At 38.3% G+C, this 26,345-nt stretch overlaps 1 protein-coding gene across 10 annotated transcripts in view; it reads right to left on the reverse strand.

The window, feature by feature from the left end:
• The window catches only part of NAV2 (neuron navigator 2), a 642,916-nt gene that overhangs the window by 148,583 nt on the left and 467,988 nt on the right, over positions 1–26,345 (reverse strand). For 9 of the 10 annotated variants that reach the window (XM_038406029.2, XM_038406028.2, XM_043516356.1 and 6 more), the window contains 2 exons: positions 25,923–26,190; positions 19,148–19,305 (listed from right to left, as the gene is read on the reverse strand). In XM_038406029.2, the coding sequence (XP_038261957.1) occupies positions 19,148–19,305; positions 25,923–26,190 (426 nt within the window). Of the gene's footprint in view, positions 1–19,147; positions 19,306–24,096; positions 24,166–25,922; positions 26,191–26,345 lie in introns of all 10 variants that reach the window. The other variant, XM_043516358.1, reaches the window with a different exon arrangement.

Below are 26,345 nucleotides of genomic sequence, written 5' to 3' on the forward strand. Positions count from 1 at the left end.
GTAATGGTCACAGAATATGGCCTATGCCTTTAAATAAATGCCAATAACTACATGAACTCAAGCAAATTCTATGATATAAATGCAAAGAATCAAACAAGTAACACCAGAAATAAATATGTTCTGAAGATTTTACACCTCTTTTAGTTAAATTTAAAAAATCACAGGCTTCCCAGAAAAAAATCTCCAGCATCAAACGGATCATTCAAATCAGAACACATACACACACAAACATGTTTTTGGTCAAGACATGTCGGTCATATTGCACTGAGGATCAAATTAGACCTAACGAACATTTATCAAATGCTTTCAACATAAATTATAGTACAGAAAACAGGTTAGGATTATTCACCACTTCTGGTTTCTGTTAACACACACAGCACAACTGAAGAAAAATGCCAGTAATTTTGCATCCGTATCACTGAAATTATGGATTTGTCAAGACCAGTCATTTAAACTGCTTTGATCAACAATCTGATTTGCAGAGATAGGTCATCAGTCAGAAGTAACTTTGTAACTCTTTCACACTTAATCTGAAACAATTATTCTAAAATAGTTTTTGTTTTTTTTATGAAAAGGTAGAATTTTGTGTGTGTGCGATATATTATTTATTTTTAAAAGCATTTTTGTATTAAACAGTATACTTGTGGCCTGAGATTTTTTTTGCATTACAGTATTTTTTTAAAATTTTAAACAATATCAGTTTCCAATATAAATATAACCTCTGCTGGATTGTGAGCACATGTGTTTATGGCTGTACTCAGTCCAAAGCGTAAAAACAATGCAAATTGTTATTTAACACCTGCCCTGCATTCAGCACCTCAAAAAAAAAAAAGTTTTAACACAGTGAAACTGCTAAAATTTGTGAAGCTCCAAGTCTGGAGATATTCCCATTTTATTGCAGCTAAACATTTTCATTACAAAGCAAACTCAAAAGTATAGCCAATTTACAACTTAGTTTTTAACCTCATGTACTTATGCTTTCCTTTTAAAATCTCTACCCACTATTGCAGTCGTTAGCATTAATTAGCATGTGCAAAAGGGTGCTCATTCAACCTCTAAACATAAACATTAGAATCATATGAATTTTACAAAGAAAGAAAAAGCTCAAAAATGTAAACAGCAAAGACTAATGAACATGGATGTTGGATTTGAGAAAAAATACTTCAACTTACTGCTATTTGTTGCATGAACCAAATGTTTCATTCTATAAAAGTTCTTTCCAGTTTTCTTCTTGCTCATGCTGTGTTGATTGATAATGAGGATGATCTTCTTTTCACCTCAAGATCCTCTATTTAATTTTCAGTCTCTAGTGAACTGTTCCCTAGGTTAGAGAGACTTTCCCACTCCACCTCTCCCCCCACCCTCACTCAATTGCCTCACAGACTTGGACTGGATGCTACCGAATTTGGCACAGTTAAAAATCAATTTCAGTGATGATCTGGCAGTTTGTTAAAAAAGGGTCACTGACTTTTCAGGATCAATTAAAGTATATCAGAGTTCTCATTTAGAAATCATAGTAACATACTGTATGTAAGGGTCATTTGTTGAGATATCAAGCTTTTCAATTTCACATTTCTATATGAATTTAATAACATACCTATTTACAAGGATAAGTTATGCTCATTGACTTAGCAGAAGAATATTTTGGGGATAGTGAATTGCAACAAATGTAAGTTAACTTGAACTACTTGTACAAACTAACTCTCCTAAATTTCCTATTCTTGAAAATCTTGGGATTATTCAGTATAGATGAGCCAAACAAGTTCATCAGGTTGGTAAATGCAATGATCTCAAAATGCAAACATCTGATTAAGACCAATAAAATCAACCAACACTGGAATTATTTTTGTGACATGGAACAGGATATAGAATTTTAAGGGTGATTTTTTTTGTTTATTTTTTTTTAAAAGAAGAAGCTACACTGTGGTGCTGTGAATAGCTTTCCTTTATTACACTGATTAGGAGACAGTTTCTGAACATCAGAGTAACTGACAAACATCCTGATGAGTCTCTAAAAAATCTGGTTTATTCAGGACAAAGGTGATGATAGAATATTTTCTGCATTACTTTAAACTAACTAAACAAAAAGTCTAAAAATATATGTTCTATATAGCATGCCACACTTAAATGACCAAATCCAGAGGTCCTGCTTTGATTTTAACTTTGTCCAAACTCAGCCACACTACCACTATCAACTGCCTGGGAAATTATCAGAATTAGCAAAAACAGTGAGCAGGACTTCCAGATTAGGCCTAAAGAGATTAATTTAGCACTATCTACTTTTGATACATATTCTTTTTCTCTTCTTGTTTGTATGCTTGTTTCTTTAATATGAAACAGCCCACAGCAAGGTGGCAAGTTGATATTAAGAAAGGTAAACTACATTTATTTAAACGTTTTAAGCAGGGAAATAATAATTGATATACACAATTTTTGGAAATGCTCTGAAAGCTGGGCACATACCATACATTCACCAACAGTGAAACTACAGTCTATGACCTGTATTTCATCTGAAAACTACAGTCTATGACCTGTATTTCATCTGATAAAAAAGCACAGGTGGGTTTGATTTTTTTTGAAGTCTGTCAGATTACTTACTGTTTAACAGAGTTATATTCATTGATATAATGTAACCTCAACCCTAAAGCTTAAAAGAAAACATTTTTGGGAGTGAGCTTTCTTGAAAAGTCTGACCGTATATCCTATATTCAGTAACTCTGTGTTACTTTTCAGCCAGCCAGTTTACTTTTTGCTTGCCCTGAGTCAAGTTGGCCAAATGTCACAAAATGTGAATCTGCCACCCTAACTCTCTTATGCTGGGAAATTATGAGTGCTGCTACCCACGCAGAAGGAAGAATCCTTCAACATCACAATCATAATCCTGAATAGAACGCTAATATATATGTGGAGAATAAATATGAGGACACACTTTTCACAACAGATTTTATTGCAATATTACTTGACTTACATGGTCAAGTCACATATACCACTGGGGAAAAAAAGATATCTTGCTTTTTGGTTCTATTATTTGTTATTATGAGTCTGGAAAAAGTGCTTGAGGCAGTACAGAACATGAAGTAGATAAGGTCCTTTCTACCATGAGCTTGCAATCTTAGAAGACAAAATATTTGGTGATTCTGGCAAGGAGACCTTTGTGAATCCAAGTATTTAACAAATATTTTATACGTAAGATATGTGCAGCTATGGAAGAGGGCTTAGTCCTACATTTTCACAGCTTTTAAGGGCAGAAGAGACCATTATGATTATTTAGTCCGACCTCCTGCATAATACAAACCATAAAACCTTACCCAGTAATTTTTGCATCAAGCATCGTTTGAACTATAGCATATCTTCTAGAAAGATACCCAGCCTTGATATAAAGACCTCATTGTTACAAATTTGCACCTTATTTCTATCTAAATTTGTCTAGATTCAGCTTCCAAAACATTAGATATTGTTGTGCCTTTTCTGATAGTTTAAATAGCCCTCTATCATCAAAAATCCCTTAGGTACTTGTAGACTGTGATCAAGTCACCTTTTAACCTTCTCTTGGACAAACAAAATAGTCTGAACTTCTTAAATCTCTCACTATAAAGGCACCTTTTCCAGACCATTAATCATTCTTGTAGCTTTTTTCTGAATCCTTTTCCAATTTGTCAATCTCTCTCTTTTTTTTTAAACTAGTTTGGCTTCAAATTTAGAATTTTCTGTTGTTGACACTACAGGCCAATTGGGTAAAACAAACAAACAAAAAAACCCCAGATTTGCCATGCAAAAAATTTTTTTCCCTTTTTTTTTTGTCCCTACGTCACTAAAATTTGAGGATTACCTGGTAAATAAAATGTGGAAAACAAGAACCTTTGGTGCTTTGCCTGTTACTGATGTCTAATTCAATTAAGCAGAATTATACACACACACTATACAGTCATTCACTGGATTTATGGATTTTATGCCCCCTATATTCTGCATTACAAATTCCCTTGCTCTTAATAATAGAAGCATAAATAAAAATGCATTTTCCATTTTGGAGGACCTTAGTTATCAAATCAAGAATGCATTTTAGCCTCTGAAATTTGGCTCAAGGGCAATACATCTCTGACCATTTACCTGTACCTGCTAATAATTAGGTATGTGCAAATAATGTGCTTGGCAAACAAACATACTATGGGAACTATCTGATTAGCAGACTGAAGGTCAGTTTTCCTTAGTGTGTTTATGCTAAATGACTATCTAGGCCATTTTATATAACACAGACAAGGTTGATGCAATATGAGCAAAGGAAAGCTGCATTTCTAAATACCTAGAAATTATAAAATGTCTTTTAAAATGTTCTATTATTCTATTCATACTTTATCTTTTGTTTTCTTTTTATAAGGGAGACCCTGTTTAGAGGTTTTTAAAGTGTGGTAATTTCACATCTGTCAAAACCTAAAGTTAAAAAGATAGGCAAAATCCTGATCCTCTCTATTGCAGAAGCAAAGGTGAATCTAGTCCCTTACTGCTGCAAATTCTCGCTCCACAGAATCTGATCTATCCTGTAGCTCACGAAAGCTTATGCTCTAATAAATTTGTTAGTCTCTAAGGTGCCACAAGTACTCCTTTTCTTTTTGTGAATACAGACTAACACGGCTGCTACTCTGAAATCTGTAGTTATTCAGTCTTTGGGCCTCTTTCAAGAGATTCCTAACAGGGGTGCCAGGATTAAGTGTGACAGTGTTTGCAATTAAATGATGAATTCATTATGCTTTTAGAATACTTTGAAGATATGAAATTGTAAGTATTATCATCATTATTTTCTGATTTGGCCTTGATAGTGGAGGGGTAAACTGCCTAGATTTTACTTTAACAGCATTTATTGTTTACTATCATTTTACCTTACATTTATATTGAAAGAAAATCTAGAGGACAGTTTTTTCCCCACAGACTTCTACTGCCCTCTGCAGGATTATTTTTTTAAAAAAGCAATATTTATAAAGAAAGCTGGAAAGGACCTCCCGGGGCTTAAGCAATTAGGTACCGGGGCTCAAGCAATTTTTTTACATTCGTAAATGATGCAGTAAGCCCAGAGGTGCCGAGGCTATGAAATGCTGAGCCTAGAGGCTCAGTCCTGGCAAGCACTGTCACAAATTAAGCATTGGGGTTAGTCTATTTACAGTATTACCCAGGACTTCATGGAAGATCGCTGGAACATGTTTAGTATAATTTTCAGTTGTGGGGGGCAGGGGAACAGAGCAGTCACATACAGGATTGCTGTCATATGCTTTGAGGGCTTGATCCTGCAAGATTCAAAGCCCTCTTCTGAAGTGCTCAGTGTCCTTGAAATGCAATGAAGTCAGCAGGAGAATGAGGGCACTCAGCACCTCATAAAAGTGCCCAGCATCTTGCAGGATTGAGCTCCTGATGCATTGCTTGCAACATTCCAAATGCTGAATGGCTCTGTGAACCCCTAGGCTGTATGAAGGAGAGAACCTGACATAACAGGCCCATTACTCAATTCATATGTACTTGTAAATTTCAACGTTGTTTCAGCCCACGGCCTAGTTCTGCTTCTCCAGTACAAAGGAGAAAGAAAATGTTTCTCCATTGCACATTGCCTATTCAAATTAGATTTCAGATTAAGGTAATTGTTTATTTGTTTAGAGATCACATCAGTGAAATAGCCACAGGAAATAGGACTATGAGGGAACTCCAAGATATCCACTCCCCAATGATTCACAAAATAGGCATATGAATGGAAGACTCCTACATTTGTTTGGACTGCTTAGAAGTGTCTTGGATAATTAAGATGAGTTCAACAGTGATATTATACAGTGGCAGATGTTATTTATGCTGTTGTTTACTCACAGTTTTACTTGTAAAAGGACATAAAAATAAACCAGACAGGAGAATGTTTATATATACATAGATTAAATGACAATTGACAATTCAGATGTGAATTACAAGGCTTTAATTACATAAGGGGCTCTGGTGACATCAGAAATCACAATCTTAAATGGCTCATCATTTCTTCACAACCCCAAGTTGTAATTAGAGCCCTGTTCCTTTTTTATTATTATTAGAAGAGCCTTTAACAACACAAGAATAGTAATAATTTACATCAAATTGCACTTCCCAGAATGCTATTGCTATTATAAATGGCTAATCATCATGAAAATGAATGAAACATCTCAGCACAGAAGGGTATATTATCATAGTGCTGCGGGGTAAACTTGTGCATTGAATTTCCATTAATATGAATGGTTTCAGAGTAGCAGCCATGTTAGTCTGTATCCACAAAAAGAAAAGGAGTCTCTAAGGTGCCACAAGTGCTAACAAATTTATTTGAGCATAATAAATACATTTGTTAGTCTCTAAGGTGCCTCAAGTCCTCCTTTTCTTTTTTATTAATATGAATGGAGTTCTGGACATAAATCTCCACATACAGACTGCAGAATTGACACCCCCAGCCCCGTCCAAGGCTATTGATACGTATAATATGTACATACAGGGATAGGGGGATTAGGTGGGGAAGCTACAATAAAGTTTTATTGCTGTAAATTTTGGGAAGGTTCTAATAAAAACTTTGAAGGCCTGAACACCAGATATCATACATTTCTTATACCACAGATACTATGGCCTATAATTTGCTTTTTGCTGTTCCCTTCTTGTTTTCAGAGTTGCAGTACAGAGTCAACTAATACAGTAAAAACAACGAGGGGTCCAGTGGCACCTTAAAGACTAAAAAATTTATTTGGGTATAAACTTTCGTAGATAAAAACCCCACTTCTTCAGATCCATGCATCTTTAACGTGCTGGACTCCTTGTTGTTTTTGTGGAAACAGACTAACACGGCTACGCCTCTGATAACTAATACAATGTACTGAAATGTGTACCATGGTTTGTGAAGTATGGGAGATTACAGGCCTGATGACAGGAAGTTCTGATTCCACAATTCAGTCGGCGGTTAATAAAAGTTTCAGGTGCTCAGCATGCTTCATGCCTTTTTGACTATGCCAAATTTTCATTAGTAGTCACTCATTTTGGTTCCCTCCATTTTTGGATGTCCTACCTGAGACATGTTGGGTCCGATTTTCAAAAGTGCTGCGCATCCAAAAGTCCAGCTGAAGTCAATAGGAGCCACAAGTGTTCAGCACCTCTGAATATTCTCAAAAAGAAAAGGAGGACTTGTGGCACCTTAGAGACTAACAAATTTATTTGAGCATAAGCTTTCGTGAGCTACAGCTCACTTCATTGGATGCATTCAGTGGAAAATACAGTGGGGAGATTTATATACACAAAGAACATGAAACAATGGGTGTTACCATACACACTGTAAGGAGAGTGATCAGGTAAGGTGAGCTATTACCAGTAGGAGAGCGGGGGTGGGGGATTTATAGTGATAATCAAGGTGGGCCATTTCCAGCAGTTGACAAGAATGTCTGAGGAACAGCCGGGGGGGGGGAATAAACATGGGGAAATAGTTTTACTTTGTGTAATGACACATCCACTTTTTGCGGATAAGACTAACACGGCTGCTACTGTGAAATCTGAATATTCTGGTCATCTGTATCTCAAATTAGGAATTTAAAACTTGGAGCACCCAAGCTCAGTAGCCACTTTGAAAACTTGGCTGCATAGCTATTTTACACTTTTGGGGAACAGGATACATATTATATATAAATAAAAGAAAATGAAAAAAAATCGAATGGAACAATGAATTATAAATAAAACACCTGATGATGTCTGCTTTCTTTTAATTTCCTTTACAAATGTAGGATTACTGTTTGCAAATATTAAATTGAATATTGTGGCTGCTGAAGAGGTTATACTGGGGGTCTGTCACTAGAGATAAAATGAGTGCATCTCTTTTCTTTCTCATTTTACCTTGTGTTTAACAGGTTACGCCAAATTGGCCAATCTTTGTACTGAACTGACCTATAAACTTTAGGTAGAGTCTGGTTTCACTTTTATATGCAGTGAAGTACTGCCAAAGACTTTGCTCTAGCTTTCTTCTTGTGACACAGCAGTGGTATTTGAAAATGAAGATGAAAAACATAACAGTTGTATACTTGTTTCACACCCTATGGGACAGCTGGGTGATAAGGGATAACACCTATATTTAAGTCCTTATCATCACCTTAGTTTCTTTTCTTGCAAGCTGTTCAGACTTCAAATGAAAGGAGACAGGAGCTAATGGATTATTTTTTATCTGTTTTGCCAGTGAAAGTCACATTCTCTTCCGTGTCTTGCAAACTGGAGTTTATTAAGCCAAATGTTAAGAAGTAATCAGGGGCAATGTCAAGGTACACAATGGATAAATGAAGTGAAAAGGATCATGAGCTTGTTCGTAGATCACAGCACAAGGTGTGGAGAGATTCTATTCCTGTTTTTGTCACAAATGTCTTGGGTTCACCTCCCTGCACTGCAGTTTTCTCACAGAAAAAGGAATGATCATGACATTTACCTATCTTACGGAAGTTGTGTATGAATTATTTCATTAACGTCTGTAAAGGACGGAACAGGCTTTGTATTGTATTTTTAGACACAATCCTGAGCAAGGGGTGATATGTAAACTGCATCATCCCAAAATTAGCCCTGGTAGGCATTGTGCCTCCAAGAAACCTTTCTGATGAACTGTTACCTCCTTGCTCCTTCCTTGTTCCAAAGGGAGGAAGGATGGAAGCAATTGGCTCATGCTGGCTCAGTTGTATGGACAGTGCACTGTGTGTGCGTGGGGGGGGGTATGTGTGAGAGGCAGAAGCACATGGAGCCAAGGCTCTAATCATGCCCCACCCACTTTCTCCAGGATGGGAAGTAGCAGGTGTACATTGACTGCTTCGTTTTGCATGTCCAGATTCAAGTCTGATCAGTCTGCATAAAGATGCTGCAGAGTCCAAATCACAATCTACTTCAATGTTTGTAGAGATCCTCTGGTGAAATTAACCGAGTAAGTTCTATGGTCTGTGTTATGTAGGTGCATGTGTTATGCAAGAGGTCAGACAAGATGATCACAAAGTTCCCTTCTGGCCCTATACTCTATGTTGGATTCTAACCTAGGACAAAGTACTGTCAACATTAATGGGGAAAACACACTGATGATACAGCCAGTCATTATATGTATTCCTTTGCTAAGGCTGGGTGGATAAGTGATAGTGATATATGTGTAATTTAAGAACCTATCCTTTTTGTAACACAGTATAACAATACTGGATATTGGATAAAGCCTTTCCCTAAGTATTTAAAAAACATTTGCATAATTTTATTGATTAATGGAATCTCGCCTCAAAATTTAGGGTTATTTATTTTTTCAGCAGCCAGCTACTCCTCTATGCTCCATTTACTGTCCTTTTCATTTCAGATCTATTCTGCTTCAGTTAATTCATTTTCATTGCCACAAGACACAGACAATTGACTAACAAGACAATTTACATCTGGGGGGGAAAGACCATAGATTACTAACAGGTACAATTTGCAAACATACTTAATAATAAACAATATAAATGCATTACCCTGAAGCCTATTTATACCATAAAGTCATCACGTGTCCCAAAAGTCCCTCCGAGCCTGGGACCTCTTAAGGCAGACTTCCTTTTCTCCTTTCCCCATTCCATAAACATGCAATGAAGTAGGGGGCGTACTGTAAAATATTAACAAGCCCTAATCTCCCATCCCTTGTGTCCAAGAGAAATGTACCTGTTGTGCTCTTGAACTTGCCAGGTTTATTCATTATTTCAACAAAGGACAGTAGATAGAACAGCAGGTGTAGTTCAAGGGTTAAAACTTTACAAGCATTAGCTGAACTATAATTGTGAAATGACAAAAGTGAATTGTTAGTTTAAAACTGAAAATCAAGAGTTCTTGCACTGCTGTCCAAAACATTACTTGTTACTAGGATATATGATGATATATGCAGAGATAATAAAATTTATCTATTTACACCTTTATTATCAGTCACTTTTAGGCAGAGGGTGCTCGGAACACATACCCTTCTTGTCATAAATATAAAGGGAAGGGTAAATACCTTTAAAATCCCTCCTGGCCAGAGGAAAAACCCTTCCATCTGTAAAAGGTTAAGAAGCTAGGATAACCTCGTTTCACCTGACCAAAATGACCAATGAGGAGACAAGATACTTTCAAAGCTGGAGGAGGGGGGGGGGGAACAAAGGATTCTCTCTGTCTGTTGTTTTTGCCCGGACCAGAGCAGGAATGCAGGTTAGAACTCCTGTAAAGAGCTAATAAGCAATCTAGTTAGATATGCGTTAGATTCTGTTTTGTTTAAATGGCTGATAAAATAAGTTGCGCTGAATGGAATGTATATTCCTGTTTTTGTGTCTTTTTGTAACATAAGGTTTTGCCTAGAGGGATTCTCTATGTTTTGAATCTGATTACCCTGTAAGGTATTTACCATCCTGATTTTACAGAGGTGATTCTTTTACTTTTTCTTCAATTCAAATTCTTCTTTTAAGAACCTGATTGCTTTTTCATTGTTCTTAAGATCCAAGGGTTTGGGTCTGTGGTCACCTCTGCAAATTGGTGAGGATTTTTATCAAACCTTCCCCAGGAAAGGGGGTGTAGGGTTTGGGGAGGATTTTGGGGGAAAGATGTTTCCAAGCAGGCTCTTTCCCTGTTATATATTTGTTAGATGCTTGGTGGTGGCAGCAATAAAGTCCAAGGGCAAAAGGTAAAATAGTTTGTACCTTGGGGAAGTTTTAACCTAAGCTGGTAAAAATAAGCTTAGGGGGTTTTCATGCAGGTCCCCACATCTGTACCCTAGAGTTCAGAGTGGGGAAGGAACTTTGACACCTCTTAACTTCCCTACCCCTTAAACAGATAATCTATCTAGTACAGTGGGATCTGCTTGGCATGAGATATTAAAATGAATTGGAAAATAACTGACATTATTTCAAAATGACAGGTAAATCCTGTTTTTCCAACCCCTATATAGTTTATTAAATACTCAAATTCTTATCAAAACCAAAATTCTGTCATGAACCCTGATTTTATGAAGACTTCAAATGTCTCCAGAACCTCACTTGAGTTCAGTTTTACTATACTCTCCAGTTGGGTCCACATGTGGAAAATATGGAACTATGAAACCAACTGGCTTCACCAAATTCTTGGATTAATTGCAAATAGTTATAAGATTACCAGACACGTTGCACTGTTATGACATTAAAACAATTAAAACATCCTGATCCATACACTGTATATAAAATTTTCTCAAAAGGCAATAGCCAAATGTTTGTAACTCAGATTGTCAGGGTTAATGTCACCTACAGAAAAGACAGCTAAATCATTAAGTAAAGAATAATTTGCCCTCTAAAATACCTGAAAATTGATTTATCAAGATAAATTACTGTAAACTTTTTGACATACAAGTATTTTCTATGGTAAATGCAAAGTCTTTTTTTATATAGCTCCTGATGTGAAGGTTCTGAGTGCCTCCTATACAGTGCTAAGCACACCCCATTGACATCGAGAGTTGAGGTTTGGATCCTACTGTAACTGCATTTGGGATAATATTGTTAAGATCAGTGAAACTCGGTCAAAGGACTTGATGGTGGATGGGAATGGCGAAAAATACTCTTTAATGAAAAGAAACAAGTCAGCATGAAGAGGCACAGGCATGTTGGACCAGGGCTATAGTCACCTCCTACGCAAAATTCTCACTAATGTCAATGGAAGTTATGCACACATAACCAAGAGAACACTAGAACCTATGGGGACAGGAGCAGAAATGTTTTGATATTAAAATCATTGAACTATAATGCTGTTCTAAGTGTATTGGTGCAGTGACTTTATTAGGGACGCCAGTTTAGCTGTCCCACTGAGCCCCAGGTTTGATTACATCAGACTAGAGTGACCTTGTAAATAAATTGCTCAATCCTCACAGGCTACATACGTCTTTAAAACACCATAAATGCACATTCCATTATAGAGCTCTGAGATGCAAACTCAAGCTGATGAATACTGTCAAATTACTAACTTAGAGAGGGAACGCAATTTCAGTAAATGTCATTCAGCTGAGCATTGTCAGAGAAAGAACCTTGAGCTTGGCATTTCTGAGGAGCATATAAGCAGTCTTTGCAACATCCATAAAACTATAGTATGTTCCATCTTAAAAACCTACACTAAATGATTCTTGAAATTAAATTTAAATCATGCACATTTGGCACCTTAGTTATAAAAGGGGTGAGGAAGCCAAATTGAGCTATTTATCACATGAACACGCTAAGGAAGCCTCCACTGGCCATTTTCAGTTCCTGTCAAAAATACCTTACTTGCTGATTCATTTTCTATTCCCCCTTGTCTGGGACTGATGCAGCCTTCCAAACAACAAAATGAAAAGGCATGTTTCATAAGTGCCAGGGAAACCGTATTTACTGAACCTACTTTTTATGTGTGCGCTCAAGATGGCAGGTCACAAAACTATCTTTATTACGAGGGGATTTGCTTCAATTACATTGAAGCAGGAGTATACCTTTCTTGGCTAAAGCCAGTTGTTTTTCAAATAGTAAATGTCATGCATTTACAACATACAAGATCTTAATTTATCTTCTCCTTGAAAGGCTTCTTCGTGGTGCAGAGGGGGCCTTTCCAGAGCCAGCAACACCAATGCCACTTACAGCTGAATGCATGGTGAGAGCTCCTGCCCTAGGACTCAGCTACTGCCCTAGACTCAATGGTACTATGAAATATCAGCATAGTGAACTACTAAGGAGTTAAAAACAAAATTAAGGCTCTGTTTATAATGTACATGTTTTATTAACCTTTAAATTTTGAATGTGGTTCGATTTTAACAATTATGACATAATATTCCATGCCAGTGCTACAATACTGATACTTTAGCAAGGGACTCTTACACAAATGCCCCCCAACCTTGATAGCTTGAGAAGGGTATGCATGTGTGCACATAGTTAAAAAGAGGAAGGGCAATTTGTTTTCTCAAAGAATGCTATCGCATAACCATAATCAAAAGAGAAAGAAAAGCCACTTGAGGTTTTATTCTCATTTACCCCATGACCCCTTTACACACTCAGAGCAGTGTAAAGAGGCCATAAAGTGGTGGTAAATTACATTTACATTAACTTTAAGGCACTTTACAATGCTAGAGCAGTATACAGGGGCCTCAGTGTAAATTGGAATCAGGCCCTTGGGAAAGAAAACCAGTGGGGCAGATTCTGTGCAGTATCTCCTGAGAAAGACAGAACAGAAGGTGTGGGCCTGGTGGAGGGTAGGCAAAGGCAGCTTTATGCCATCTTTGTGTAGTCCATATGCTGCCTGCACTGGGAGTGGTGCAGTTCCTTAAAACATAGTAGTGCAGCCCTGGAGGTTTACCTGGGCTGCTATAGATTGCTCCATAGGTAGAACACAATACTATGAGCTTGCTCCCATCCCCATCTTCTCTGGAATGTCCATTGTAACAGGGGGAGGAGCAGAAATGGGACACTTATGCTGCCTCTATTCTTTTCCTGCACAGGGAAAATTCTCACTAACCCATATAGTCTCCCCATTTATGCTGCCAATGCTAAGTATAAATTCAGAGTGGGGAGCCAGCATATGAAGTGAGTGTGAAAGGAAGGTTAATACTTCATTCCTTGTATTCCTTGTAACTATACTGAATATCCCTTGTAGGGAACCCGGGGTATTATCCTGGGACACCATAAAAATATATGGTTCTTGGTCAAATTTGGTTAATTCCAAAGGTAAAAACTTGTTTTTCGGAATTTATGAGTCCTAGGGAACCCAGGATATGTAATCTCTGGAAGAGCTAATTTAACAGTATCCAAAGAGAGAATGGCTCAGTGAGGTACGTCTTCCCTTCAGAACCAAGAATGCTATCTTCAGCCCACATGTCTCTGCTAGACAAGGCAGACCTCTAGATCTGACCTTCGTTCATCCATCTGTTTTGAGAGCTCCTTGGGTGTCTCTTTCTTTTTATATATATATATATATATATATATATATATATATATATATATACACACATACACACACACACACACAAGGCCTAGCACAATGGGACCCAAATTTGATTGTGGCTTCTTGTGCCTTTTCCATTACAAATAAATTATGATAATATAAATATAAATATAATAAATATAAGCTCACATATGGAGGACTCATTTGGAACAGCTCAACATTTTCCTTCTTTCACTATCAGAATTTAATAAATCATAAATAAATTATATGTCTATAGTGCCTTGTAGCTAAGGATTTCAACATCTATTAGGCAGTCTCTACCCTGAGCAGCTTACAATCTAAATAGACAAGACAGACACAGAGTAGGGGAAGGAGAACAACACACAGGAAGTATAAACAGTGTGGTGGTGGCAAACATCATATTAGTTCCATATTTTTTATTTTATTTTATTTTGGTGGGTTTAGTTAGAAGGGGATAAGCTAAATGGGAAGAATAGTGAACAAAGGCGACAGTAAAGGGAAGAGGCTAAGGGGCCAGGTCGGGGAGAAAAGGGCAAGAGTGTATGTATGAAAGAAAGCTGAACTGAAGAAACTGTGAGGGAGGGAATGCACCCTGTGAGGTAGTGAAATATTATCATCCCCATTTTATAAACAGAGAAACTGAAACATAGGAAGATTAGAAAGACAAGGTGTGTGAGGTAATAGCTTTTATTAGACCAACTTCTGTAGCTACTCTACATACAACACAGGAAGGTTAACAGCCATATTCTGAAAAGTGGCCCGAGTTTTGAATGCCCAACTTGAAATGCTGTGCAGAGTTGGCTCTAGGCTGACTAAGGTAACAAAAGTCCAACTCAGCCAACTACATAAAATTGTTTATAAAAATTAGCAGAAGTTGGAGACAAATAGACAGGTACAAACTGGATTGTTTAAGTTAAAAAAAATCTAGTAAAGTATCTGCAAGGCTCCTGGTAAAGTCAGGGTTATCATGACAACAAGATAAAAAAACCCACCTCTAGAAATGTGAGAAATGTTTATAACTGAAAGCACCAAAATGTGCTTTGATTGGTTAATTTTAATGTGATGAGGTTGCTACAACTTCTTGGGCACTGTTTATCTGTGGGTCACCAATGGGAGAAGAGGTACACATGAGCTGGAGGGAGCAAACTTTACAAGTATGGCTACCTCTCCCTCCATCTCTGGGGACCCTGAGATCCAACAGGACACTGTTGGGCCTTTGTTGTCCTCATCCTGAAAAACACCTTAACCAGACCGAGCCAGAGAGTGGAAACCAAATGGCATTACCACCTCCACCAGCTGCAGCTAAAAATGAATGGAACCTGAAACTTGGGCTCCCTCCCTCCTGTGTTATTCTCATTTCTCACCTTATTTCTTCTCTGTCCTGTCTTTCTCTTGCTGCCTTCTGTATAATAAGAGTCTGACTAAGTCAGCCAAGACAACTTCACCTTAGCAAAACGGCTGTGAGCCTGAAACCAGAAAGGCAGCTAAAAGCAACATCATAAACAGCCTAATGCCAGGCCTCAGAAGGGCTGATAAGTCCATGTGCTTGGCCTGTGTTTTTCCAGCAGCAAAGTTGCAAGTGAAAATCAGCACCAAAGATCAGAATCTGCATTTTCTATCTTTCTTTTCTCTACTCTTTTGTGTGCATTTGTCTTGTTTTGTCTTAAAGTAAGCAGGACTGGACTCCAAGAAGGGCAGTAGCTCCTAACCATCTCAACTAAACTTTGTTTTTCCTGCTCAAGAGGACAGTTACTACCATCTAAAAGACTGTCAAACAGAAGATTTCCCTATAAAAGAATTTATATAGCTAAAGGGAATAAGGAATACTGTTAAAATGAAAGCCTTACTTAATACTTTACACTTCAAATGCTTTAACTGTTTGTTTTTCTTCTTCTATGTCTTTAATAAAAGGTTACAAAGACTTTTAATGGTGATTGGTACAATGGGAGTAAGCCAACGATCAACTGACATGAAACTCTGGATGACCTTTAACTGTTTAATGTTGTAAAAGAAAACAAGAATTGTATTGCCTTGTTGGGCCTGAGACATCACCTTATTGAGGCCCCCCAAAACTGAGGCACCCAAAACAGTGACCACTTAGAAATTATGTCTTCTAATGATGACCAGCCCAAGGCACAGAGAATCACTGGCACAGCTACAGATCAAAACCATGGCCCCAATTCTGCCCTTGATTACTGGGGACTAACTCCTATATAATGGTATGTCTACACTATAGCAGCATAGCTATGGAGCGGCAGCTGTGCCACTGTATTGTAGATGCTTCCTACATAGATGGAGGGGATTTTTCTGTCAATTTAATAACCCACGTATCTGAGAGGCAGTAGCTAGGTTGACAGAATTCTTCCATCAGCCTAGCTGCATCTACAGTGGGGGCTAAGTCAACCAAACTACATTGCACAGCTCTGAGCAATGTAGCTAGATTGACTGAAGTTTTAGGTGTAGACCAGACCTAATGGAGGTCAGAATTGTTGCCCATGAGTCCTTAGTCCCAGAGCTGTTAACTTGCTGTCTGCTCTTATTAGATGAACCTAAGCAAGTAGGATCTTGGATGGCACAATTAGTAGCAGTAAGATGATCTCTTGATAGTACTGATGTTGCAGTGTTCTGTAAAGAATTAGTTACAACCTAGGAAACTGAGTATTTTCTGACTGAACAAACAATTGATAAATAATTTATTTCAGTGAATGCAAAGAAAATAATAAATCTAAAAATACCACAACTCCCTCCTTCCCAAGCTTATAAACATTCTAAATCAGTGAAGCTTATTCAGCTCCAGAGTTCACGGGAGGAAGCAGAACTGTAGATTGTATCAACATGGACCTCTGATCTCCCCCTTGTAAAAGGCTGCAGGGATCGAGATGAAAATAAAACTGACACAGTGAGAAGATACATAGCCGGAAGACTAATGAAGAACCAAAAAGGAGAGGTGGAATTGCAGCAGCAGGAGAGAAAAAAAAAATCAATACCTCAAAGAACAAGAAGGAACATTTTTCTTTCCTACTGTGTCAAAGTTCGTCCTTTGCCTTGGTGGGTCCTGCGCTTATTGGCAGATTTGCTTGCCTCAGAGGTTCACAGCAACCCTCAGTTTGGCCCCTTTTGTGGCTCAAATCTTCCATTCACTCAGTTAGCCTCATCACTGGCCAGCAAAGGAAGAAGAACAATCCCCGCTGTTGTCTCTGCTGATCCACCTAGTGGATAGGGGAAAAGGCCAGAGACCTTCCCCTCTGGTGAACCCACAGTCCAGGTCAACTCTTCCGGTATCAAGTAGGGAGTTGGGGGGGATGGAGGGAACCTGGCCTCGCCCTCTACTCTGGGTTCCAGCCCAGGGCCCTGTGAATTGTAGCTGTCTACAGTGCCTCCTGTAACAGCTGTTTGACAGCTACAACTCCCTGGGCTACTTCCCCATGGTCTCCTCCCAACACCTTCTTTATTCTCACCACAGGACCTTCCCTGCTGATAATGCTTGTACTTCTCAGTCTTCTAGCAGTACGCCTTCTCACTCTCAGCTTCTTGCTCCCAGCTCCTAGCACACATACCACAAACTGAAGTGAGCTCCTTTTTAAACCCAGGTGCCCTGATTAGCCTGTCTTAATTGATTCTGGCAGCTTCTTGAATGGCTGCAAGTGTTCTAATCAGCCTGTCTGCCTTAATTGTTTCCAGAAAATTCCAGATTGTTCTGGAACCTTCCCTGTTACCTTATCCAGGGAAAAGGAACCTACTTAACCTGGGGTTAATATATCTGCCTTCTATCACTCTCCTGTAGCCATCTGGCCTGACCCTGTCACACTACCTAAAACTGCAGTATTCATCTATAAACCAACAGTTGTATCATACAGTCGTTAACTAAAAGGCACACTTATATACAGTTCATCAGTACGAGGAATATATTTAAATTCATGCTGAAACATAATGCCTGGTGTGAATCACTACAGTCATATTTACGACTAAACTGTTATGTTATCAAGTTTAAATTTAACACCACTGCAAGAGCCTCTTTGCATTTTGGCTGAGAAAATGACTTTGAAGTCTGTTTTTTCTTTATTATGTATACAACAAGCTCAAAAGGTTATACAATGGGATATCAAGCATGAGTGCTTGTTACGCGTTACGTGATAGCTTCGGGATGCCTGTCAACAAGAAAAATAAAGGAGTGGTGACTGGAATTATTTTGAAAGATAATTTATCCAGAAAAAAAAGATGATAAAGCACTGTAGGAAGCTAGGAACAATGAAGATGTACAGCAAAGTCGAAACAAACTGCTAACAGAAATCCTCATCTATGCAGCATGCACTGAAGAGGGCCGGATCCAGAGCTAACTGAAGTCAATATAAAGATTTCCATTGACTTTAATCGGTTTTATCTCAGGCTTCAAGACAATCAATCAGGCTTCAAGACAAGTTTGCAAGCATGGAACCATAGAGGGCCCTAGGAAAGAGAGAGGCACATCTCTAGCAGTGGGACTGTTTTAAAAGGAAACCAAACAAATTTTGGGGAGAAAAGGTCTCAAATGCAGGTACCTACTCTGACTCTTACTCAGCTTTTCCCTAGTCTGGCTTTAAAAATGCCTGTGCATACATGAGATTGCCACTTAATCATTTAAGTGTATTTTCTTCTGGCACATTTTTTTTGGTCACCTCTTTTTGTTAAATAACTACCAGCCACATCCCAATGACTATCTATTTCCACTGAAGTTGACAGCAAAAGATACTACCGACTTTAGTGGGAAAAGGATCTCAGACACAGTTTTTATTAACAGGTTTCAGAGTAGCAGCCGTGTTAGTCTGTAGCTGCAAAAAGAAAAGGAGGACTTGTGGCACCTTAGAGACTAACACATTTATTTGAGCATAAGCTTTCGTGGGCTACAGCCCACTTCATTGGATGCATGCAGTGGAAAATACAGTAGGATGATTTTATATACACAGAGAACATGAAACAATGGGTGTTACCATGCACACTATAACGAGAGTGATCAGTTAAGGAGTCCTTACTAGGGGGGACTGTTGCTGGTTTCAGTGGAAGTGTGCTACAGAAGGACTGAGTGAAAGTTATGCAAGTGCCCTAGGATCTGACCCTGTATTTACAATGGACCACATATCAAAGAGATATTTTCACCTCTTCTGGAGCTCCAGTTGTACTTCATTTCCACTGAACAAAACCAAAGCAAAGCACATCTGAGGAAGTACAAAAGATTTATGGCACCTACCTTTTTCATTGCTATTTGATGGAGGTGGTTGTGGATTAACAGGTTTGGATTTGTCGTAGTTGTTAAAGCTCTGGCTGCGCCGGTTGTTGGCACTGATCGACCCACGAGTTTTGGTTTCGCTGCCTGCAGCAGATACCCTCGTGGTGGGACCTGGAAGTCTGTTAAGAAAAATAAGAAAACAGGACAAAGTACTCATAAAAAAAACCATGAAAATTTGGAAGAGGAAAAGACAACTGAAAACCATGCATAATCCGAGAATAAAGGGCGCAAGGCAAGAGAATTTTGTGGGTTTTGTAAGAAATTTAACCAAGCCACCATAAAACATCCTGGATAAAAATATACATAACAGTGACTACAGTTGTAATTTGAATCGCTTTACATCAGGAAAACTCCTTCAGCTGGATATTGTACTATTTTAAGATGTGATTTTCAGATTTAAAACATTCAGAACCCAATTCTGCCATCCTTATTTAAGTTGATTAGTACTGTACTTGGCAAGAAGTCTGATTGGTTTCAATGGGACTACTAGCAGTACTACGCAATCTAAGTTAAGGTGGCAGAATCAGGTCCTCAATCATTTTTCTTCAATGCTGTAGCCCTTGGTCTCATTCTCTTCTCCCTTACGCCAGTGTAAACAAGAAGCAACTCCAGTGAATTCAATGGATTTATGCTGCTGTAAAAGTGGTGTAAGAAATTTGGCCTTATGTTCCTAAATTAGATTGCTGAAAGGCATTCTACACAGGACTACATCCAATTCAGAAACAGACAATGGGACAAAATGTGTCTGTTGCTTAACAACTGGCATTTCTCTGTAGGGAGCACATTACATTTGTGCTCTGGGAACTGAACTGGTTACCAACTGATTTTCAATGGAAGGTTAATATTGCTTATTTTTGAATCTACAAAACCTTCTAAGATTTGAGTTCTGGCTGCCTCGGAGACCACCACTCTCCCCATGTAGTAGCACAGCAGCGGGATCAGATCAGGAGCTTGAGGAACTGAACAGCCCCTGGGTTAAACTGCAGGATGCTGATAGTCATGTTTTGTCAATGAAGGGTCCTCATTGGAACACATTTTCCTTTTGATCCAGCAGAGCCCAGGCTGCAAGCTTTATCTGCTTTATCAGGCTTTTTCTGGGGAGAGGAGATTGGGGTTTTAGAGTAGATGATGGGAATGATTTCTTCTATTATGTGATTTTTTTGGGATAGCTGATATTTTTAAAAAAAGCCCAATGGAGTTAGATGACCAACTCCCAGTGAATCTGAATAAGATATGGGATTTTCATTCCTTCAGATGAGGCACCCTTGAAAATCAGAGTCTTAATATATGTACAGCACACTTTTATGAATCTAAATAAATGAAATACAAGAAAAACAAAATATGAAATAATGCCCTCAAAGTACATACCTGTAGAGAGTTGTTGAGACTTTCGAGTACCTTGGAAAGTAGTGTGACACCTTCATTTTTGAGGCTAAAAGCCAGAATCTGCTCACATCATGTATGGTGGCAACATTGAAAGACATGAGCTACTCTCAACCTTTATTATTTTCAGCATAAGTAAAAAAAATTTTCTATAAAATCATGGTGACCTAAACGAAGTGTACCACCAATGAGCCTAATCCAGAAGCCCTTACTATCAGAGTGTAGTAAAACTTACTCAGGGAATACTGCCATGGGGGATGCAATGTGCAAAATCATTGTTACATCTGTAGCACCATTAGTGCTGGAAAGTCGGGAGAGGGGCTTTAGCACTGCTTTCCAAATCAACCAACTCTTCAGAGATTAGTGAAGGGAAAATGAAAAAATAAAAAAGGGAAAAGCATAAATGTTAACAGATGCATGCACATGCTTCCAAAGCTCAGAGGAGGACAAAATATACGGGCACCACTAAAAACAAAAATATTGTATTTATAAATTCACATTACCACAGCCTCTGGCACATAACATTGTGGGTTTTGAGGTTTACTTTGTTGTATCCCAGACAACTGCCTTAAGTTCTCAGCTGGTTATGAAGAACCTCAGCCAGTTTCAACACTAGGGGATGCTAGAAAATTATATATGGCATTGATCAAAGACAAATTAAACTTAGAACACCCTGGAATACTTTATCTATTGAAAAGAAGGCTACAGATGAAGAGATGGTGGGGAGAAAAGATGGGAAACATGAATGCTTAGGGCTCTCGGTCCCATTTTCAATGTTTTCCTTGAAGTTGGCAGGGCAAGAGAACTCATGCAGAGCCCATACTATTTAATAGGTGTTGAATTCAATCTTTTACAGGCAGGAAGAGCCTTCAGGCTACATCACTTGACAGTCTGTTCTAAAGAAAGACTCCACATTGTTATCTAGTATGTTCTAATAATAGAGCTACTCGACTATTTTAGAATTCGTTCCCTACTCTTTTCTTTTCTTTTTTTCTGGTAGGATTGGTGGATGAGAAAAGAGTTATTCTTCCTAAACGGTCCTCAATAGTGGTGTAAAGATTTGGACAAAATGGTTTGCTCAGAAAAGCCAGCATTTCAGAACCTCAACAGCACAGTATGGTGAAGGGGACAGCCCAGACACATTGATCAGCAGAGGAGAGCACAGGTTTTCAATTCAGTTATTGTAATTGCTAGTTATATAAATATGCATAAAATAGAACATACACATAAGAATAAAACACTTACGAAGAAGATATATTGTCAAAGCACTTATCCTTCCATCAGATTCCTGATGTGTGTTTATCGGATTAATTTTGTTTTAAGCACATATCTTTTTACTTGCCCTGGACACTTTCAAAGTGTATGTAGCTACTTTGGCTATGGCAACACTACAACTGTAAGCTCTGTAGCCATAGCCTTTGTAGGGAAAAATCTAGTTTCACGATGGACCTCCTGGCTTCTTGTTATCAGAGATCAGGTACAAAGTTAAGAGAACACTCTCGGTTATTGCTCTTCAACATCTTTAGCTAGCCAATATGTGAACTAACTCAGGCTGTAACCATGCCTGAGGGTGAACCTGATGGGTCTCAGGTGTTAAGTTAGTGTTAGGAGGGAAACAGAGTAGGGAGAATCAACAAGGCTTAAAATATTATTCAGAATATGGGTTCTAGCACAAAGCATCTTTCTGATGCCTAGACCTTCCCTTCACCAAATAAAAGACAAGATCAGGGGGAAGTGAATCCAAATTATAGGACAAGAGTAATGCGGTTACATTTCCACATTATAGAAAGGGGTACAATTTACTGGTTAGTGCACAAAATGAGTAAAAATATCAAATAAACTACACTAGTTAATGCAGAACTATAGTGGAATTCCTAATTAAGTACATATGACAGCATAATAATACCAGGAGTAATATTAATCACAAGAAAGTCCATGATTAATACCAAAGGTATTAATAATGATTAGAGCAGCCTTTTTAAGTGCTGCTGTGAGGTGCTCATAGGGGTTGGCATGCAAGTCAAGCTGTGATTAAGGACAAAATGGACAGAAATACCTATTACTCATTTTCAGGGAGATTAGATGTTCTCTGCTACAGGGCACTAGGGAGTCCAGGACCAGTGATGAGATATATATCAACCCTGTTGTTTTGTCTCATCTGACACACTTGACTAAGTTCCACTTTTTATTACCCAAGAGAAAACTAGCCCTGACATTAGTAATTTCAACAGTGTAGAAATGAAAAGAATAACCAGTAAAGAAATGGTGTGAACTTTCCCTTTTCAAAATGAAAAGCTCAGAAGAATGACCACGGTCCATTATTTTCTTGCCAACATAGAATCATAGGACTGGAAGGGACCTCGAAAGGTCATCTAGTCCAGTCCTCTGCACTCATGGCAGGACTAAATATTATCTAGGCCATTCCTGAGAGTGTTTGTCTAACCTGCTCTCAAAAATCTCCAATGTTGGAGATTCCACAACCTCCCTAGGCAATTTATTCCAGATCTTAACCACCCTGACAGTTAGGAAGTTTCTCCTAATGTCCAACCTAAACCTCCCTTGCTGCAATTTTAGCCCACTGCTTCTTCTCCTAACCTCAGAGATTAAGAAAAACAATTTTTCTCCCTCCACCTTGTAACAACCTTTTACGTACTTGAAAACTATTATGTCCCTTCTCAGTCTTCTCTTTTCCAGATTAAACAAACCCATTTTTTTCAATCTTCCCTCATAGGCCATGTTTTCTAGACCTTTAATCATTTTTGTTGCTCTTCTCTGGACTCTCTCCAATTTGTCCACATCCTTCCTGAAATGTGGCACCCAGAACTGGACACAATACTCCAGCTGAGGCCTAATCAGCGGCGAGTAGAGCAGAAGAATTACTTCGCGTGTCTTGCTTACAACACTCCTGCTAATACAGCCCAGAATGATGTTTGCTTTTTTTTTTGCAACAGCGTTACACGGTTGACTCCGTAGCACTCTTTCCTAGGCAATCATTTCCCATTTTGTATGTGTGCAACTGATTGTTCTTTCCTAAGTGGAGTACTTTGTATTTTTCCTTATTGAATTTCATCCTATTTACTTCAGACCATTTCTCCAGTTTGTCCAGATCATTTTGAATTTTAATCCTGTCCTCCAAATCATTTGCAACCCCTCTCAGCTAGGTATCGTTTGCAAACTTTATAAGTGTACTCTTTATGCCATTATCTAAATCACTGATGAAGATATTGAATAGAACCGGACCCAGAACTGATTCCTGCAGGTCTTCACTTGTTACGTCCTTCCAGCATGATTATGAACCTGAGTGACTCTACCCTCTCTCCTATTTAAAAAAAGAAAAATTGACCAAATATACACAGTATTAGAGAATACACAAGGGGATGCTCTCTAACTCTGCGTATATTTTAGCTATTCTAAATGCTTGGCTACAAACCATCAGATAAATAATTTAAAGATGAACCCTAAACATGCAGTTGGAGATCTTGCAAGGAGGGTTATCCATGCTTCACAGAAGAGGAAGAAGTGCTAACCTAGAAGTCTTTTTCTGACCGAGAGTGAATCGGATGATTTTGCTTTGAGATGAGTCCCTGGGTGATGCACTGTACAACAGGAAAGAAAAAGCGGAAGAAAAAGAGTGAGCAAAGAAGAAACATTCACAAAACACTACTCAGCTGAGCCAATGATTTTAGAAAAGGGAGTTTTTCCCATATGTTTCACATGACAAAGAGCTTCTCCCCCAGCATAACTCCTCAGACTTGATTCATTTTCTATAATGTGTGTTAGGTTAGGTCTATAATGTCACAGAAGTGAGGTGCAGCACTAGCCTAGAATGATCTGGTTTGTATGTTACTGCAAAGTCAAGTTTCATTATTCATTTCTTTCTAACTTTTTATTATATACAATGGTCTGAAGAAACTGAACGAACTAGTAACATTAATGCATGCTGCAGCTAATTCACAACTTTCCCAATACACAAATCCTTGAGTTAGATGTTTGGTTTTGACTGATTTTTTCTAAATTACTTTGATTTTAATTCAATTCATAGATTACTTTGCAGGCACCAGACCAATGTCAAGTGTTGAGAAAGGATCACTGAAACAAGTTCCTGTTGCTCAACTTCATTTTACAGCAATTGTTCTGCACTGAAGCTTATGACGATTTCATATGGCTGTTAAGAAAAATGGCTATGTTCAATTACAGAAAAAAAATCCCTGCTTTGTTGAATAAAAAGAAAGCCAGTTTATGCTGAAAGGCCAAAAATGGAACAAGCTTTGACAATTGTCCCACTTGGCCAGACTCATCTTAAGGATTTATACCTCTGGTTGTATGTTTGGTATTTGAAAACCAGCCTTGCTGTAGCACTCAATTTAAAATTACAAACTGATTTGCAGTGTTACACTGAAAACAAATCAGTGCCCATATATTTAGAATAGGAGATAAAAGAGATGTACAAGTATGTCTTCAGTGGTGCTAAATCTTGCTCACTTTACTCCCGTCCGGAATCCCATTGCCCTCAGAGGGGTGTACTGTCTAAAAGACAGAAGTACACAAAATAGGTACAGCATGGGCACTGTCTCCACTATTCTGCATGAAATCTAACTTGGAAGGACCATCTCTGAGTATCAGAGGATAGGTCAATCCTCACAGTACATTCAATGCCTGGTCTCTCTTCTGGAATTGCCAACAAAAAAGGTGCCAGTTGTAATGTGGACATTTGTCTAAAGACAACCAGAGTGAGACTCATTTCATATAAGCCATGAAACAGCTATCAGACGGGTAGTGACTTTTGGACAACAAACTTAGGCTGGATTTGAAGCAAAAATAATGGTGAAGGTATTCCTCAATGGAGATTTCTTTCTTTTTCCTCTGAATGCTTCAGCAAGAATCTTAAAATAAAAAAATTATAAGACAAAAATCACCATGCTTAGTGGAATCTCTGTGAAGTTACGTTTAATATAAAGTCCAGACTTAATCTTGTTAGTGTCCTCTAGGCCACCATCCTTGGTTTTGTGTAAATGACTGTGGTGTTGCCTGACAAGTATACCTAATTAAATGCTTTGTTAGCATAAAGCAAAAGAAATAAAGCCACCAAACTTAAAAGAACAACAACTAAATCCTGCTTACTCATATAGCAGGCATTTTAAACCTGTATAAATGAATATTGCTGCCACAGACAGAACTTCATTATTACTTCTAGTTCGACTTCAAGGGGTGTGAAATCGATTGCTATGCAGCTTTCATCTTCTGATAAGCTGAGATGCTAAATACCTTCTGTTCTAAGGAGAAACTACTATAGAGGCTGTTTTAGTTTCTGAAATGCCTTAAAACAGAAAAAAAAATGGAGAAAACATCCCACCTTGACTGCATTTCTGGTTGTGCTTTTAATTGATGATGTGCAGCTTGCTGGGACTGTTGGCACTGTGTTTGGGGTGAAGCCGGCATCTGTTGCTGTTGCACCCCGACTGGACACTGGGATGGAGGCCCTACTTGCTGGGAAACTGTTGGAGGATGCTGAGATGGATGGTGCTGCGGATGTTGTTTCTGTGGCTGCTGCTGCTGCTGCTTATACCGAGACAAGCTGAAGAAAAGTCCTAGAATGGCCTTTAGATTCCCATTCCTGATTTCTGTAAGGCAATTTTTTAAAAGTCACTTGTCAACTACCAGTTTAGTTTTTTCTTACAGTAGAATGGCTTATTTCAGCATTCACACTGTTCATAATACTGCCTGAATTTAATTCCTTTAGGATACGACAGACTCTCTGAAAAACTAATTGGTATCA

Source organism: Dermochelys coriacea, chromosome 6 (assembly GCF_009764565.3).
Source record: "Dermochelys coriacea isolate rDerCor1 chromosome 6, rDerCor1.pri.v4, whole genome shotgun sequence".
Classification (NCBI taxonomy): Eukaryota; Metazoa; Chordata; order Testudines; family Dermochelyidae; genus Dermochelys; species Dermochelys coriacea.